Below are 18,090 nucleotides of genomic sequence, written 5' to 3'. Positions count from 1 at the left end.
CCACCGGTAGGCTCCCACAGCCGGTGGACTACTACTCCTATCATGGAAACAAGTCTGTTCCATGATGGGAGTAGTAGTAGTCCTGGCTGCGGGAGTATGTAGGCAGAGGTGTTAAAACAGCCATGACGGATGTTATAACGGGTCTTAATGGATGAATATGCTCTTTATTTTGAAGGACGTTATTCAGCCGTTAGCACCCATTATTTCATCCCCTATTATACATCCGTTTTTTTTAATTATACAATACAGAAAACGTATGTTTGATAAATTTGGTTCACATAAAGCCAAAAACACAGCAAAAAAAAAAAAAAGGCTGTGAAGTAGCTGCACATATTGATAAATTCTCCCCTATGTGGTTGGCCTATGTTTCCTAAAATGTTCACAGCATATACACTAGGGGTGCTGCAGTGGTAAATCTTTACATACTTAACAGACTGCTCCTTAAATGCGATATAGTTCAACTCATAAAGCCGAAATATTTGAAAGCAATTAAAAAGCACACACATATTCATAGACAGCCTCCAAAGCCTGGGGCTACGCTGCTTTATTGCTGTTCGCTCCAGTTGTACGTCGCCATCTCATCAAAAAAGAATGGCAACTTATACAGTGGTGAGCAGCAGCCGGTCTTTTCACTTTAATGTCCTAAATGTAGCCAGCTAGTATCTATGTTTGTTCCAATTTCAGTGGATACATGTTTAGTATGGTGTACTTAGCAGACCAGGCCATTGAGTCTAACAAAATAACATGTAGGCGCAGAAAGAGACTGAACATAGTCACTATCTGACTACGTTTGGGTCATTAAAGTAAATGGATATGCTGCTATTTGTGGCATAACATACATCGGCATCCCTTTTGTAATGGGATGCTGACGTATTGCCTCTAATTGTGGTCCCGGCAGCAGAATACATACTTAAATTTCATGGTTGCCTCTGATCCCATGACCTGCTCCGAAACTATCATGATCTAGAGATGGATTTGCTGGAAATTCCATAGACTTGCATGAGGTTTCTGGCAAATGCATCACCATATTGTGGAGCAGGTCACTGGATTAGAAGTGGATGCGAAATTTAATCACATATCCTATCACCAGGACCACGATTAGAGGTACACTTTGTCACCCACCACACTTGGAAATATTACAATACAACAGACTTAGGGCACAACATCAACATATAAAAGCATTCATATGAAAAAAATCATTATGTACAAAAAACAAAACAGTATACGTTAAATATATGTACAGATCTGTGCATAATCATAAAATAGCCCAACATATATTACTATCCTATTGGCTTCTTCAGGGCAAGTTATTTTAAGTTAATAAGGTTTAGACAGTGAAAAAACTATTTGTGATTAGTCTAAGCTAAATGTAGAATACATGTCTATCAGCCAATAGATTGTAAAGAGTAGTAATAGTAAATCTTTATTTATACAGCGCACACAAATTCTGCAGCGCTGTACACTCAAATTGGTCTCTGTTAATAAGTGAATCTAAGTGTTTTATCCAAAGGATAGGGGATAAGATGTCAGATTGCCAGGGTCCTGCTGCTGGGGGCGAGTTCGCTCTGTGCATAATGACGGGCGATACAGGGGACAGAGCAGCGTAATGTCATGACTCCACCCCTCGTGACATCACGGCACACCCCCTTAATGCAAGTCTATGGCAGGGGGCGTAACGACAGCCACGCCCCCTCCCATAGACTTGTATTGAGGGGGCAGGCAGGGGCATCACGAGGGGCGGAGCCGTGATGTAATGATGCTCCGGCCCCTGTATTGCCCGTCATTACATGCAGAGCAAACTCGCTCTGTGCAGTAATGATCCCGGGGGTCCCCAGCAGCGGGACCGCGGTGACCTGACATCTTATCCCCTATACTTTGGATAGGGGATAAGATGTCTAGGGGCGGAGTACCCCTTTAAGTATTTATGAAAAGGTGTTTTTTTTTTTTAATGCTTTTCCTAAATTCTGCAGGTCTCAGTGTACCCTTTATCCAGGACAAACCATGACTACAATTTTATAGTACTCATCTCCGTTGTCTCATCTGCCCTTTTGTACATCTCTTTTCAGTCATCAACAGTGTAAAAGCTCGGCCCAGATGTTAGGTCATTTACTGTGATTAGCTTTCTTTTGTTCCACCTTAAATTCAATTCTCCATTTGTCCATGTTGGGAGCTAAATTAAATGGAAAAGTATTACCATTTTCATTGAGTGTCGAAATAAAGATTGAACCTGGGCCTTTCAATTGGACTCTTCCTGACCTTAGTCCTAATAGATTTTTTTTATTTAATCGACCTGCCGCTTTATGAAAAATAGAGTGAGCTGGCTGCTGTCATAACAGAAGCCTGAGGACTTCTTGTATTTTTGTGGAGAACATCCGAGCGAGCCACGATTGATAGAATTGTAAGAAGGAATGAGTTCACATTGGAAGCAAAAATAGACATGAATAGTGAGGCGGAAAATATAATCTCTGCAGAGAGAAGAGAGCATGATTGCCATTCAGGTTTGTAAGGCCTCTTATTGGATTAACAGACAGTAAAATGGGCACAAAATGCATAATCATTATGTGCACTTTGCAGGGATTAGTGTGAGTTTCACAGACATGTAATGGCTTTCTTTTTTTTTCTCATGTGCATGAAAAAAGTAAAATAATAGATTAGATGTCTGGTTTCATTACACAGAGAAACTAATGTAGATGTATTTATTTGTAAGTCCTCATCATGTAAAATTGTATTCTTATATGTCTTATACGTCTTTACTTCGGTTATGTAAATTTTTTTTTTAAATAAAGCTTTACTGCCAATATTGTCGTCACCAAAACGTTATTCTGATAATGTCATATGAATGCATGCACACAACATCAAAAAGAAAGGGTGGGCACCGCTAATATGAGCACTTACAGTTCTAAAAAAAAGGCGACTATAGAGATAGCAGACAATGGTGGTGACACAGTGCTGCACACGTCGAAAGATAGCAAAAGCTGTATTTGTGAGAACAAGAAGAAAAAATAATTAAAAAGAAAAAGAAAGTTAAATGGATAACAGACAACAGCATGTTTGTCAGAATATGCAGGGTTGTGCAAAATACAATGCATTCAGAAAGTTTGTAGACCCTTTCACTTTTTCACATTTTTTTATGTTAAAACAATTCTCCCATTATTCTGCACTCATTACTTCATAACGACAAAGTGAAAACAGAATGTTAGAAATCTTTGCAAATTTATTTAACAGGAAAAACTCAAATATTGCTTGGACATAAGTATTGAGACCCTTTGCTATGACTCGTGAAATTTAGCAGGATTGTGTGGAGGAACAGATCTGGAGAAGGTGAAAATAAATGCACTTATATTTCTTGAATAGAAGGTTGAGACAAACAGGACTCTTCCTTGAGCCGGCCGCCCCACTAAAGTAACCAGGGGCCTTGGTAAGAGAGGGGACCAAGAACCCAATAATCTTGGCTCTAAAGATCCTGTATGCTTGGAGAAACTTCCAGAAGGTCAACTAGCATTTCACCAATGTGGGCTTGCTGGCAGATCAGCTTCTCCTTTGAAAAAGACACATAAAAGCCCATCTAACATGCCAAATGGACTATGGGGAACAGGGCTCTTCAGTTTAATGAAACAAAGATTGAACTTTTTGCTCTCCATTTTAAGCATTGTGTATGGAGGAAACCAGGCTCTACTCATAACCTGCCTAATACCATCCAACAATAAAGAATGTTAGTGGCAACATCATGCTGTGAGAGAGGGGGAAGTGTTCAAGGAGACTGGCCGGGGTTGAGGGAAAGCTGAATGGTTCATGGTACAGTTATTCTTAATAAACACACTACGCATGCAGCCAAAACAACACAGGAGTGGCTTAAAGACATCTCTGTGAATGTTCCTGTGTGGCCCAGCCAGAAAATTACTTCCACTGACGGTCCCCATCCAACCTGACAAAGCTTGAGGAGAAAATCCAGGTGTGCAAACCTTGTGGCATCATACCCAAGAGGACTGGAGGCTGGAATCACTGCGAAATTGCTTCAACTAAGTACTGAATAAAGGATCTGAATACTTATGTAATCAATTAGCAACATTTTCTAACATTTAGGGGGTGACTTATCAAATCCTGTGTAGAGGAAAAGTTTACCAGTTGCCCACAGCAATCAATCAGATTGCTTCTTTTAATTTTCAGAGACTATGGGAAACTGGTCAACTTTTCCTCTATGCAGGTTTGGATAAATCCCCCCCACAGTATTTACTTCATCATTATGGGATATTAAGAGGAGAATGATGGGGATTTTTTTTTTGTGAAAAAAGTTAAAGGGTATAACATTTTTTCCAAATGCACTGTAAAGCACAAATGGGATCCTAGCCAAACTCCACTGAAGGAAAGTCATACCTATTTTTTAAAGATGTTTTTTTAAATATAATATATGTTGATTAATATATAACTTCAAAAGTAAATAAAACACACAGAAAATACATGTAAATTGCCAAGAAAAGAAGTGAGCTGGTGTTTTATTCAGTGCCCTCCATATACGAATGCTTGCCTATATCTTTTGGGTTTTGTTTGTTTTTATAGAATAATTATAGATTAAACTGATAAGCCATTTAAGATCTCTAGAGTGGGGGTCCTCCAATTTTCTTCCCATTAGGAGAGGCAGCTATAGCCCAACTCAAAGTGGACAAAACATTCTGTGTTGGAGCTCCTGTTTGGAGATCCAACGCAGATGTGAACAAGGTGGCAGCTGTTTTTGTACTGTAATTCTTATAAACGTGAGTGGAAATAGACACCTTTCCATTTATTCTTTTCCTGAATGTGGTGTATATATAGGTGGTAAATATGGTATAAATTGGTGCTGCACCCAGAAGTTGGACCCAAATCCATCTGATATTTATAATTCTGTGGATATGCAATACATATTTTAGGTCAAAATATCCCTTTAAATTATGCTTCAGAATTTTATTTCCTATATTTTTAATTGATATTTTTTCTGCACTAAAGCAATTTTTGACCTAATATTTTTATTTTTTTTATTTTGCAGAGCATATGTTGCCAAATATACTCAAAAAGGGATTCCTAGAAACTCGGAAAACTCAAGAAAGCTTTTGGAAAAGCTGTTATGCTGAGATAACTCAATATAAACTTCACATTTATAGTACAGACAGCAGTGGAAATCATAATGCCATTACTGCTTATCCTCTTGCTCATATTGAAAGCATCACAATTACTGGAAGCCATGAGACCAAATTGGTTGATGTCTTAATGTCAGACAACAGCCAGTTGCAACTGAAGGCAGATTCTGCATGGGAGGCCTTGGACTGGGGACAAAAATTATGGGAGGGAGTACGTGCTTTGACTGTAGTTCCAGATTACATGAGCCCCCAGCATGATATCCTAACCAGATCTAAACCCACAAGTGACAATAACAGTGACTATTACGAAACTCGCAGCTTGTTAAATACATCTAGTGAACTTTCGAGGTCCATTAACGTAACCAATGGGTATCAAAAAAACATTTTGAAAACAGGGACTTTATATAGGTTAACATTGCAAAATAATTGGAAAGCATTCACATTCATTCTCACCAGTTCACACTTTACAGCTTATCGACCAAGTTGTCTGGATGAAGACCCATTGCTTAGTTACAGCATTGATACATGTGCATCTGTGCAAATGGATGCTCTTGATGGATATGATTCTTGTTTCCAAGTCATCTTTCCTCAAGATGTTCTTCGCCTTCGAACAGAAACTCGTCAGAGGGCACAGGAATGGATGGACGTTCTTATATCTGCTGCTAATCTCGCAAAGAAGCCAGATCAGAATGTACCTGTGCCTCTTAGGAACAAATCCAAAGAACAACTATCTTTAAGGGAGTTGCAGAAGAGCAAGCGCCAGTCTGTAACCACAAGTTTTCTTGGAATCTTGACAACATTGGCCTTAGAAAGGGGGCTCACGGCTCAGAGCTTCAAGTGTGCAGGTAATACTTAGTTTTAGATGGGAACAAAAGATCTAAGAGCAGTTCAATTGAATCTGTCACCAGCAATATGCTACCATATCTGGGGGCTTCATAATCTAATGACTGTTACCCTGATTCCACAATTACTTACATGTTTTTATACAATAAATCTCAATGTCTATCTGCTGTAGACAGAGCCAAGTTCATTAGTTCTGCCAAGGATGTGTGCACTCTGTGTAGCCCTGGATATTTATCAGCAGATGATCTTCCTTCTCGACCACCCTGCTGTTGATTGACAGCTTACTCTTTAAATGGTTACCGTTATTTTAAACAACTTCCCTCCATTTGTTACCTAACTGATTCATAATATTTTTGTAAATCACTTCATGTACAAAAAAAATTACTCCTTACCACAGAAAAAAACTCTAAAGTCTTGGCCACTAGGTGTGTATTTTTTTTCTACAACTTGCTGTTCACTGCCTGTTGTTAGGTTTAGTCTGTTTCTAGTAACAGGACAGGACAGAACACAGGAAGTTGGGATGGGACTTAGCTCTAGAAGAAAGCCTGGACTATGAACCTGCATACTGTCAGCCTGTCTGCCTCCACCAGAAGATTTGCACTGCCCATAAACTGTAAATCAAGGCTTCTCTCTCTCATCTCCGTAGCAGTTTAGTGTTTAGTGTAATCCCTCCCTTGCTGTGCTGCTGCTGTTCCTTTTATTTCTGCTAAAACAGCAGCATGCAAGACCAGTGCATCAGTATCCCTTTCTCCCTCCACATGCCATCTATAGTAGTGTACTGTAAATCATCCTCCGACACAGTGCCAGCCTGTTCAGGCAAGTGTGCTATCACTAGCACAATGTCATGGCATAGTAATAAGGACTGGGTGCTGTGCAGAGATGTGATTGTCCAGGCAACTAAGGGAAAGGAGGTACAATGTAAGAACTGCAGGCAAACTGCTTATCTCTGGTCCTGAACCCTGAAATGGACACAATGAGAAATCGCAGCGCACCATAGATGGGGCTCTCAGGGTCTCGATAACAAGTACATGAAGTGATTTAAAAAATATTATTTCTGTGTTTTTGACCCACTCCTGGTTTTGGCTATAAATACTGTTAAAATATGTGTGATACTAACCTCATACTGTGTATGTCAGCTGCAGAGGAACATAAATATGCCCTGCTTTATTTGCAGTAGATTAACAGTGATTTTGTGACGTAAAGTGTAAAATATTGTTAAAGAACAATTCATTGGCTGTTTAATATTATGATTACATCTCCTTGCAGATACCTAATAGGAAGCTTTTTAGCTTCTGCTCATTGAGCCCCGTGTATACTGCGTTTGGGAAAATATTGGTTAAAAACTGTTCCTGCCTTCTCTCTGGAGAGCCTAGTTCTCTCCTCTCTGAAGCGTGCAGATTTTGAAAGGATGTTTAGGAATGTCTTTGCAGAGTTAAATGCAGATAGTAAGGACAGTCTATGAGCGGTCTGCAAGTGGTTAAAAGGAATGCACCTTCATAAAAAAAAAAATTATTTAAATCCACATTCTAAATGATTGCATTTTTGGTTTATTTGATCTTTTCTATTTAACTATATATATTAAAAATAATGCATAAAGGGGGCTGTGAGGAAGGTGGGGGGACCAGTGTATGTGAATAGGGGCATAGGGAGCAGTATTTGGGAGGTAAAGGGCCTAGAAACAGTATATGCAAGAGAAAAAGGACCATGGGGAGCTGTGTGTGCGAGGGGTTGAGTGGGGTGTGGGTGTTAATCTTTTGGTCTTATCTGTATCCTAAGATTAAAAGTCCTCATCTGTCAGTGGTATAGGTAATAATTTTCTGATCCATGGCTATCCGACCACTGGGAATGCAGGTTTCTTGTTTTTTGTTCTTATGATTGGTGGGGATCACAATGGTCGGACCCCACCAAACAGATATTTACATTTTCCCTGTCCTATGGATAATATTTGGGTCTGGTCCGTAACCCATATTATGGGTTTTCTCCCGTTCTATAATCTTTATCCATGTTCTCCAGAATCTTGTATATCTTGAATACAGTATTTGTGGGTATTGGACAGTTCTGTAGGTATGGTAATGGGCCAGTTGGGCAGCAGCTGAACAGAATTGGTGGTAGCAGCAGGAGGACATTATAATGGATGGGGGTTATTCTACTATAGAGTTCGGGGGTGGCTGCAGAAGCTGGGGGCCACAGATGTCTTAGTATAGTCTGCAGTCATCATGAGACATCATCATATTTGTCTGGGCTGGATGGAGAAGAAGAGAGCATCTACTATCAGAAAAGACATCACATGTGACTGCATATAATCTTATCTGAGGCACTGTTTTGTCAGTCTATCATTAATATTCAGCATAGTAGGTATAATATAGGATTCTAAGAAAATTAAAAGTCAAAAAAATGTTGGCTTCAGGCCAAAGAAATTTATACAGGTCCATGAACCCTGTGTGAGAGAAAAATGGAGAGATTTTTCCACAGCAACCAATCACCAAAAACCAAAAATGTGATTGGTTGCTATGGGAAAATTACTCCACTTTTGATAAATCAGTGTACCTAAAAACCTAAAACTTTCAGCAAACTTCTGAAATGTCATAGAGATATTCCAGAAGTTTGGATTGGTAGGGGTTTGGGTGCTGAGATTCCCACAATGACTAGAAGGAAGAGGCACAAGCCCTCGACTGGCAGGGCCGGACTGGCCTACCGGGATATCAGGTAAATTCTTGGTAGGCCGGTCCCCTGTGAGCTGGCTGTGGTTAAAAGACAGGCTGCCAGAGTCCTGACAAGTCATTGTGTCAGCTCAGAACAAACACAAAAACATGGGGGGCTCAACAGCATCACACACAGGTGTGATTCCTCAAGTGGAATTCTTCCTCAAATGAAAGCCCAATACACTTCTGTAGGAGTCCACTCTCCAATTCACACCAATTCGGCACCAATTCAGCACAAAATCCTTAAAAACGGAAGCTGAATTTGGGCGCATGAGCGGAAATTCTGTTGTGGGTATAGCGCCTTAGTGCGCTTGGCTTTCTCAGGAGAAGCAAGCACTGCTCCTGCCCCTTTGTAAATCTCATGAATGGGCATGAGGCACCTATGTAAAAAAAAAAAAAAAAAAAAAAATATATATATATATATATATATATAATATTAGACTACACTACAAAAGATATGTGTTTCGTAAAACTAAAAAAATACCTTTTATTGTCCATTGTTTAAATGTCTTGTCCGATAAGAGGACATTTCTTTTTCTTTGTGTGTATATACAGTGGGGATCAAAAGTTTGGGCACCCTGCAGAGTTAATATCTTGTACTGCCCCCTTTTGGCAAATATCACAGCTTGTAAATGCTTTTTGTAGCCAGCCAAGAGTCTTTCAATTCTTGTTTGAGGTATCTCTGCCCATTCTTCCTTACAGAAGTCTTCCAGTTCGTTGAGATTCCTGGGCTGTCATTTCACGCACTGCTCTTTTAAGGTCTATCCATAGATTTTCAATTATGTTGAGGTCAGGAGATTGTGAAGGCCATGGCAAAACCTTCAGTTTACGCCTCTTGATATAATCCCCTGTGGATTTTGAGGTGTGTTTAGGATAATTATCCATTTGTAGAAGCCATCCTCTCTTTAACTTCAGCTTTTTCACAGATGGCATCAATTAAGCATCCAAAATCTGCTGAAATTTTATTGAATCCATTTTTCCTTCTACTCGTGAGATGTTCCCTGTGCCACTGGCTGCAATACAACCCCAAAGCATGATTGTCCACCCCCATGCTTAACAGTTGGACAGAGGTTCTTTTCATTAAATTCAGTTACCCTTCTTCTCCAAACTTACCTTTGCCCATTCTGGCCAAAAAGTTCAATTTTAACCTCATCGGTCCACAGAACTTGTTTCCAAAATGCATCAGACTTGTCTATATGTTCATTTGCAAAGTTCACTGCTGATTTTTGTAGTGAGGACATAGAGGAGGTTTTCTTCTGGTGACTCTTCCATGAAGACCATATTTGTACAAGTATCTCTTTATAGTGGAATAGTGTACCACAACTCCAGTGTCTGCCAGATCTTTCTGGAGGGATTGTGCAGTCAAACGTGGGTTTTGAATTGTTTTTCTCACAATCCTGCGAGCTGTTCTGTCTGATATTTTTCTTGGTCTTCCAGATCTTGCTTTAACTTCCACTGTTCCTGATGACTGCCATTTCGTAATTACATTCCGAACAGAGGATATTGACATCTGAAAACGTTTTGCTATCTTCTTATAGCCTTCTCCAGCTTTGTGAGCGTCAACTATTTTCAGTTTCAGATTTCTAGACAACTGCTTAGAAGAACCCATGGTGCTGATTGTTGGGGCAAGGTCAGAGGAGTCTGGGCATTTAAAACCTTTGAGATTGACATCACCTGGTCTTCCCAGATGATGATTGAGCACAATCCATGACACTGGCAGGTTTCAGCTTTGCAAAGGGGGCAGTGCATGCTATAAATTCTGCAGGGTGCCCAAACTTTTGCAGATGCCATTTTTTTGTTTTCTGTAATTTTGAAAGTGTAAATGATGGAAATAAAATCTAACTTTTGTTGACATATTATAAGAATGTCTAATCTGTAATTTGATTCCTTTTGGAGATTTTTCCATCTTTCCTTGGCTTCTTTATGCACATTAATACAAATTTTGACCTGGGGTGCTCAAACTTTTGATCCCCACTGTATATATCTCATCTTAATATAATTGACAGGTTCTGGCAGGAGGTTCCTTTTTGGCTGGAGTCAATCATGCAGTATTTGATGCAATGTTTCAAGGACTCTATTCAAAAGGAATGGCAAATATAAAAGGTCAGAGGATGATGTTCCCTTCCTGCTGGATCTACTTTTCCTTCAAACAACTGCACTTTAAACTGCATCACAACCTTGTGTGGTTTCTGCGTATGCAAATATTTTGATAGATATGGCAATGAGAAATATTCACATATTTTAATGTGTGTTAGTCAGCATTGTAGTCATATTGGCCACTAGATGTCAGCACATGTAAATATGTTTATTGTTTTATTTTTATATTTTGAAAAGTCCCTTTCTAGTGGGAAAAAAGACTTCACAGAGTAATAAATATACATCTTTTTCTAGTATGATGCACTAGTGAAGCCATCAATAGAAATGATGCATACATATATACACTCATTAACAGAAAAAAAATAACGCACCAAGAGGCAGTTGTTAGAATTAAATGAAACTAGTGCACTGAAACTGTGTGAATATATATATATATATATATAAATATATATATATATATATATATATATATATATATTAGCTGAGTACCCAGCGTTGCCCGGTTTTTCCTTCCTAATCCTTGTTGGGGAGGAAAATAAACAAAGGAGGAAGCTTTTGACTTCATATCCCATGCTCATATATTGTTGTCATAGCCCAACCCCATATCTTGTCCTCCTATCCTGACCTCCTATCCTGACCTCCTATCCCGACCTCCTATCCCGACCTCCTAACCGGTCTTCCTATCCCGTCCTCCATTCCCGTCCTCATATTTTGACCTCCTATCCCGACCTCATATCCCGTCCTCCTATTCCGACCTCATATCCCGTCCTCCTATCTCGACCTCCTATCCCGACCCCTAATATGTGTACCAGGTATTGAAATATCTCCAGCCGTACGGAAGTTATGTGGGAACATACATTTCCCATTGATTTGCATGGGACTTAAAACAAAAACCCTGACCCTCACAAATGGGGGTAGTTAAGGGTTAAATTATCATGTGACCAAGTATTATCAAGTATTATTACTTGTATGGGACTTTAAACAAAAAACCCACCCCTGGCAAATGGGGGCGAGTAAGGGTTAAATCACCTATCCTATGTTTGTTGTTGACATATAGGTAACATGTGTGCCAAGTTTTATAGTAACATAGTTCATAAGGTTGAAAAAAGACCAAAATCCATCAAGTTCAACCTATAACCCTAAGACATCCCTATTGAGTTGAGTTGATCCAGAGGAAGTTAAAAAACCCTCATACTAGAAGTAAAAATTCCTTCCAGACTCCAAATATGTCAGTCAGAATAAATCCCTGGATCAACGTTCTGTCCCTATAAATTTAGTATACATAACCAGTGATATTATTACTCTCCAAAATGGCATCCAGACCCTTTTTGAACTCTATTACAGAGTTCACCATGACCACCTCCTCTGGGAGAAAATTCCACAGTCTCACTGCTCTCACAGTAAAGAACCCCCCATCTGTGCTGGTGTAGAAACCTTCTTTCCTCTAGACATAGAGGATGCCCCCTTGTTATAGATAGAGTCCTGGGTATAAATAGATCATGGGAAAGATCTCTGCACTGTCCCCTGATATATTTATACATAGTTATTAGGTCTCCCCTAAGCCTTCTTTTTTCTAAACTAAATAACCCTAATTCTGATAATCTTTCTGGGTACTGTAGTCCTCCCATTCCCCGTATTACCCTGGTTGCCCATCTTTGAACCCTCTCCAGCTCCACTATATCTTTCTTGTATACTGGTGCCCAGTACTGTACAAAGTATTCTATGTGTGGTCTGACTAGTGATTTATACAGCGGTAGAATTATTTCCTTGTCGTGGGCATCTATGCCCCTATTAATGCACCCCAGGATTTTATTAGCCTTGGCAGCAGCTGCCTGACACTGGTCACTACAGCTAAATTTACTGTTTACTAAGACTCCTAAGTCCTTTTCCATGTCAGTCATGCCAACTGTTCTCTCATTTAATACATAATCCCATCCCGGATTTTTCTTACCCATGTGCATTACCTTACATTTATCAGTGTTGAACCTCATCTGCCGCTTCCCAGCCCAATCCTCCAACTTATCCAGATCCATTTGTAACAGTGCACTGTCCTCTATAGTGTTTACCGCTTTACAGAGTTTAGTGTCATCAGCAAAGATTGCTACTTTACTATTCAACCCCTCTGCAAGGTCATTAATGAATATATTAAATAGGACAGGACCCAAGACGGACCCCTGTGGTACCCCACTAGTAACAGTCACCCAATCAGAATAAGTACCATTAATAACCACCCTCTGTTTCCTAGAACTGAGACAGTTACTTACCCACTTACACACATTCTCCCCCAGCCCAAACCTTCTCATTTTATGCACAAACCTTTTATGTGGAACCGCATTAAATGCTTTGGAAAAATCCAGATATACAACATCCAGCGATTGCCCCTGGTCCAGTCTGGAGCTCACCTCCCCGTAAAAGCTGATCAGGTTAGTTTGACAGGACCGATCCCTCATAAATCCATGCTGATATGGGGTCATACATTTATTTTTATCAAGATATTCCAAAATAGCGTCTCTTAGGAAACCCTCAAATAATTTACATACAACAGAGGTTAAACTAACAGGTCTCTAATTCCCGGGTTCACCTTTTGACCCCTTCTTAAATATTGGCACCACATTTGCCATGCGCCAGTCCTGGGGAACAGTCCCTGTCACTATAGAGTCCCTGAATATTAAAAATAGGGGTCTGTCTATTACATTAATTCCTTTAGAACACAGGGGTGAATGCCATCTGGACCTGGTGATTTGTCTATTTTGATTTTTTTTGTAGGCGGCACTGTACTTCTTCCTGGGTTAGACAGGTGACCTGTACTGGGGATTTTACCTTATCACACTGTATTTCACCTGCCAGTTCATTTTCCTCGGTGAATACAGTGGAGAAGAATGTGTTTAATATATTTGCTTTTTCCTGATCCCCGTTTATAATTTCTTCCTCATCATTTTTTAAAGGGCCTACACTTTCATTTTTGACCTTTTTGCTATTTATATAAAGAACATTTTGAGGTTAGTTTTTCTCTCTTTGGAAATGAGTCTTTCTGTCTCTATTTTTGCGGCGTTTCAGTTTTTTTTACATATTTTACATTTTTCTCTATAGCTTTTTAATGCTTCTTCACTGCTGTCCTGTTTTAGTAATTTAAATGCTTTATTTTTGTCATTTATTGCCCCCATAACACTTGTATTCATCCATATTGGTTTTCTTTTATTTCTGACCCTTTTATTCCCATAAGGTATATACATCTTACATTTTTAGAAGTCTCCCATTTAGTGTCAGTATTGTTCTTTTTGAGGACATTATCCCATTTTATATTGTTAAGGGCTTCTCTGAGCTGATCAAACTTTGCCTTCCTAAAGTTCATTGTTTTTGTGGCCCCTCGAGAGATTCCCTTATTGAAGAACAAGTTATAATGTATTATATTATGATCACTATTTCTAGGTGTCCATCTACTTGCACATTAATTACTCTGTCAGGCACCATTTGGGACAGATAATTGTGTTTAGTTATAGTCAGAAACCTGTTTCCTTTATGAGATGCACAGGTCTCAGTCTCCCAGTTTATATTAGGATAGTTAAAGTCCCCCATTATTATCACCTCATTATGATTTGCTGCCTTGTTTACTTGGTTCAGTAGTTGATCTTCTGCCTCTTCCATTATGTTTGGTGGCTTATTTCAAACCCCTATCAGAATTTTTTTATTTTTATCTCCATATATTTCTACTCCCAAATAATACTCCCATATAATGACTCCCAAATATCCTCCAGCAGTGCGGCCTTCGAATTGGACTTTACATAAAGACAAACTCCTCCCCCTTTCCGTTTTGTCCGATCCTTCCTGAATAGACTATAACCCTGTATGTTGACACCCAGTCACAGCTGTTGTCCAACCAAGTCTCGGTTATACCTACTATGTCATAATCCTCCTCAGACATTATCAACTCCAGTTCGTCAGTTTTATTGGACAGACTTCTGGCATTAGTCAACATGGTGCATGTTTTTTTTTTCCTATGATGCCTATCTCTATTAACTATTCTAACCCCTCCCTCCGCTCCACCCCCAGGTACATTATTAAGTCCCCCCCCTCTATCTACACTATCTTCCCCCTCTATGTTGTAGGTTCCCTCCCCCCCAGTCCCTAGTTTAAACACTCCTCCACATTTCTAGCCATCTTCTCCCCAAGCACAGCTGCACCCTCCCCATTGAGGTGTAGCCCGTCCCTATGGTAGAGCCGGTAACCGACAGCGAAGTCAGCCCAGTTCTCCATGAACCCAAACCTCTCCTTCCTACACCAGCTTCTGAGCCACTTGTTTACCTCCCTAATCTCCCGCTGCCTCTCTGGTGTGGCTCGTGGTACAGGTAATATTTCAGAAAATACTACCTTGGAGGTCCTTGCCTTAAGCTTGCAGCAAGGACAGGAGAAAATCCCCATAGCAAACATATGCTGCTCTGGACAGTTCCTAAAATGGGCAGCAGAGGTAAGCAGAGAGCACTGTGGTCAGGACATCACAGGAAATGCATTTCTTTTTTGTATTTCTCTTTAGTATACAGCCCCTAAAAAGTACTGGAAGGATTAAGATTTTTTAATAGAAGTGATTTACAAATCTGTTTAACTTTCTGGCACTAGTTGATTGAAAAAAAAAAAGTTTTCCACAGGAGTACCCCTTTAACTACGCCCATTTGTGAGGGTCAGGGTTTTTGTTTAAAGGGGAACTCCGGTGGAGAACTTTTTTTTTTTTTTTTTAAAGCAACTGGTACCAGAAAGTTGAACAGATTTGTAATTTAAAAAATAGTATCGATTGTGTGCAGCTCACAAAAAACAGGGGACGAGGTTAACTGAGATGCTTTTTCACCAGAAAAGCAAAAATGGTATAAATCTAGAAAACAAGAGAGTACTCAGTCCTCAGTCTCCCACCTGTACAAACAGGTATGTGATGGAGGAATGGATTCACTAGACAATAATTATAAAATTTATTTATACAAATATAACTAATCCACAAACCGCAGGGCCCTATGGATGTGTAATGGGATTACAATAAAATATTATATTCAATAATGACTTCTGCCCATATTCAATCATGCAAAGATTCAATTTAAATAATGCAAATAATAAGCGATAATCTACTAATGACAAGAAGAAATAAATAAATAAATGAATAAAATTTTAACAGAAAAAATAATATTTTGGTAGCCGTCCTGTAACAAAAAAGAATGATGTGGCAAATCTCTGGATATCGTATATCAGTTTCATAGATAGCTTGTGACAGTTCCGTAGACAATTTATATCCAAGGGTAAATTATAACAGTTTTTAATCCTGGAAAGGAAACATATAATATTTCTCCTGTGCGGTAATAGTATTAAACTGTATATTTTCTGGCACGATCAAGTATATAACCGTCTCCGCTATTTAATCCTGAAAAGGAAAACGTTCTCGGCACTGTGTGCCACTCACCACCCTTAAAGTTTGGGGTTCCGGTATCTAGAAGTTCAGTCCATATGCTGGAGGCTGCAGAGGTACCGTGTCTCAATGCAGCCGCTGCTCACAGTGTGTTCCTCGGTAATCCCCGGTGGCGTGTGATGTCACGGGTCAGCTGATTTCAGTCAGCTGACCTCTAGGGCCGGTATGAGCCGTATACAGGCAGGTAGAAGCTCCAAGGGTGGTTTCAATGATGATACAAATAAGCGGGGATTCGTACACAGAGTTTACAAGGTCATACTGGGACTTATAGTCCGTACCGCTGAATGGAGATAGATAGTCTCTTATTTCTGTCACAGCTGTAACAATAAATGTTCCATCAAAAGACATCCAGATAATGTCCCAAAAAATATCCAAATAATGAATCCATATAAATCGCAAGTAAAACGCTAAATATGAATAGAGCAGTAGTCCAAAAAAAACTTCAGATCTCAAAATAAGAACCAAACGCGTTTCGGGGTGTCAAAAGGAATAAAATATTAAGAATATTAAAATACCCCTTCCTCAGTGTTTTTTTTCTTTCTTGTCATTAGTAGATTATCGCTTATTATTTGCATTATTTAAATTGAATCTTTGCATGATTAAATATGGGCAGAAGTCATTATTGAATATAATATTTTATTGTAATCCCATTACACATCCGTAGGGCCCTGCGGTTTGTGGATTGGTTATATTTGTATAAATACATTTTAGAATTATTGTCTAGTGAATCCATTCCTCCATCACATACCTGTTTGTACAGGTGGGAGACTGAGGACTGAGTACTCTCTTGTTTTCTAGATTTGTAATTTACTTCTATTTAAAAAAATCTTAATCCTTCCAGTACTTATTAGCTGATGACTACTACAGAGTCTCTCTGTCCATTTTAGGAACTGTCCAGAGCAGCGTATATTTGCTATGGGGATTTTCTCCTACTCTGGACAGTTATTAAAATGGACAGAGATGTCAGCAGAGAGCTTTGTGTTCCAAAAAGGAAATAATTTCCTCTGTAGTATTCAGCAGCTGGAAGGATTACGATTTTTTAATAGAAGCCGTTTACAAATCTGTTTAACTTTCTGGCACCAGTTGATTAAAAAAAAATAAGTTTTCCACCGGAGTACCCCTTTATAGTCCCATTCAAATCCATGGGAAATGTATGTTCCCCCATAACTTCTTTACGGCTGAAGATATTTCAGTACCTGGTACACATATGTCAAATAAAAATATATGATAGTTAAATTAACCCTTACCTACACCCTTATATAAAAGATGTTTTTTTGTTTCAAGTCCCATGCAAGTATATAGGAAATTCTAGTACCTTACTCCACAAGCTCCACTCTGCATCTTCTTTTGAATGTGTCAGTCCGGCTTACAAGCCACACCCCATCTAACAAAGACTTGCCCACTGTTTAAGCCACACCCCTTTTATTCTCTACCCTTTTTGTGCAGCGATCTGGCTTGCAAATCACGCCCAGTCCCACAAAGCCACGTCCTCTTCTATTTTCAGCTTACAATATCTTCATCACAAATCAGTCCCACCTGAGGACAGGATATGAGGTCGGAATATGAGGACAGGATATGAGGTCGAGATAGGAGGATGGATATGGGGTCAGGCTATGGGGACAGGATATGGGGTCGGGCTATGAGGATGGGATATGAGGTTGATATTTGAGGACGGGATATGTCAAAAGCTTCCTCCTTTGTTGATTTTCCTCCCCAACAAGGATTAGGAAGGAAAAACTGGACAATGCCAGGTACTCTGCTAGTTAAGGATATGTGTAAGTGATCACAATATTTGAGCAAAAGGATAAGGTTATTAGGAAAACTGTACAATTGAAAGGTGGTTCTAGTACTCTGTTGGACCCCTTTAGCCTGGCTTTAGAATGAAATACGG

The 18,090-nt window shown here is 39.4% G+C and overlaps 1 protein-coding gene and 1 long non-coding RNA gene across 3 annotated transcripts in view; one reads left to right on the top strand and one right to left on the bottom strand.

The window, feature by feature from the left end:
- Window positions 1-18,090, top strand: part of PLEKHM3 (pleckstrin homology domain containing M3) — a 232,986-nt gene that overhangs the window by 32,365 nt on the left and 182,531 nt on the right. For both annotated transcript variants that reach the window (XM_056534528.1, XM_056534529.1), the window contains exon 3: window positions 5,021-5,956. In XM_056534528.1, the coding sequence (XP_056390503.1) occupies window positions 5,021-5,956 (936 nt within the window). The remainder of the gene's footprint in view (window positions 1-5,020; window positions 5,957-18,090) is intronic.
- The window catches only part of LOC130284307 (uncharacterized), a 71,142-nt gene that overhangs the window by 7,232 nt on the left and 45,820 nt on the right, over window positions 1-18,090 (bottom strand). The window lies entirely within an intron of this gene.

Source organism: Hyla sarda, chromosome 8 (assembly GCF_029499605.1).
Source record: "Hyla sarda isolate aHylSar1 chromosome 8, aHylSar1.hap1, whole genome shotgun sequence".
Lineage (NCBI taxonomy): Eukaryota > Metazoa > Chordata > Amphibia > Anura > Hylidae > Hyla > Hyla sarda.
The sequence above is the reverse complement of the archived record's forward strand: the minus strand, read 5'-3'. Positions and strand labels throughout refer to the sequence as shown.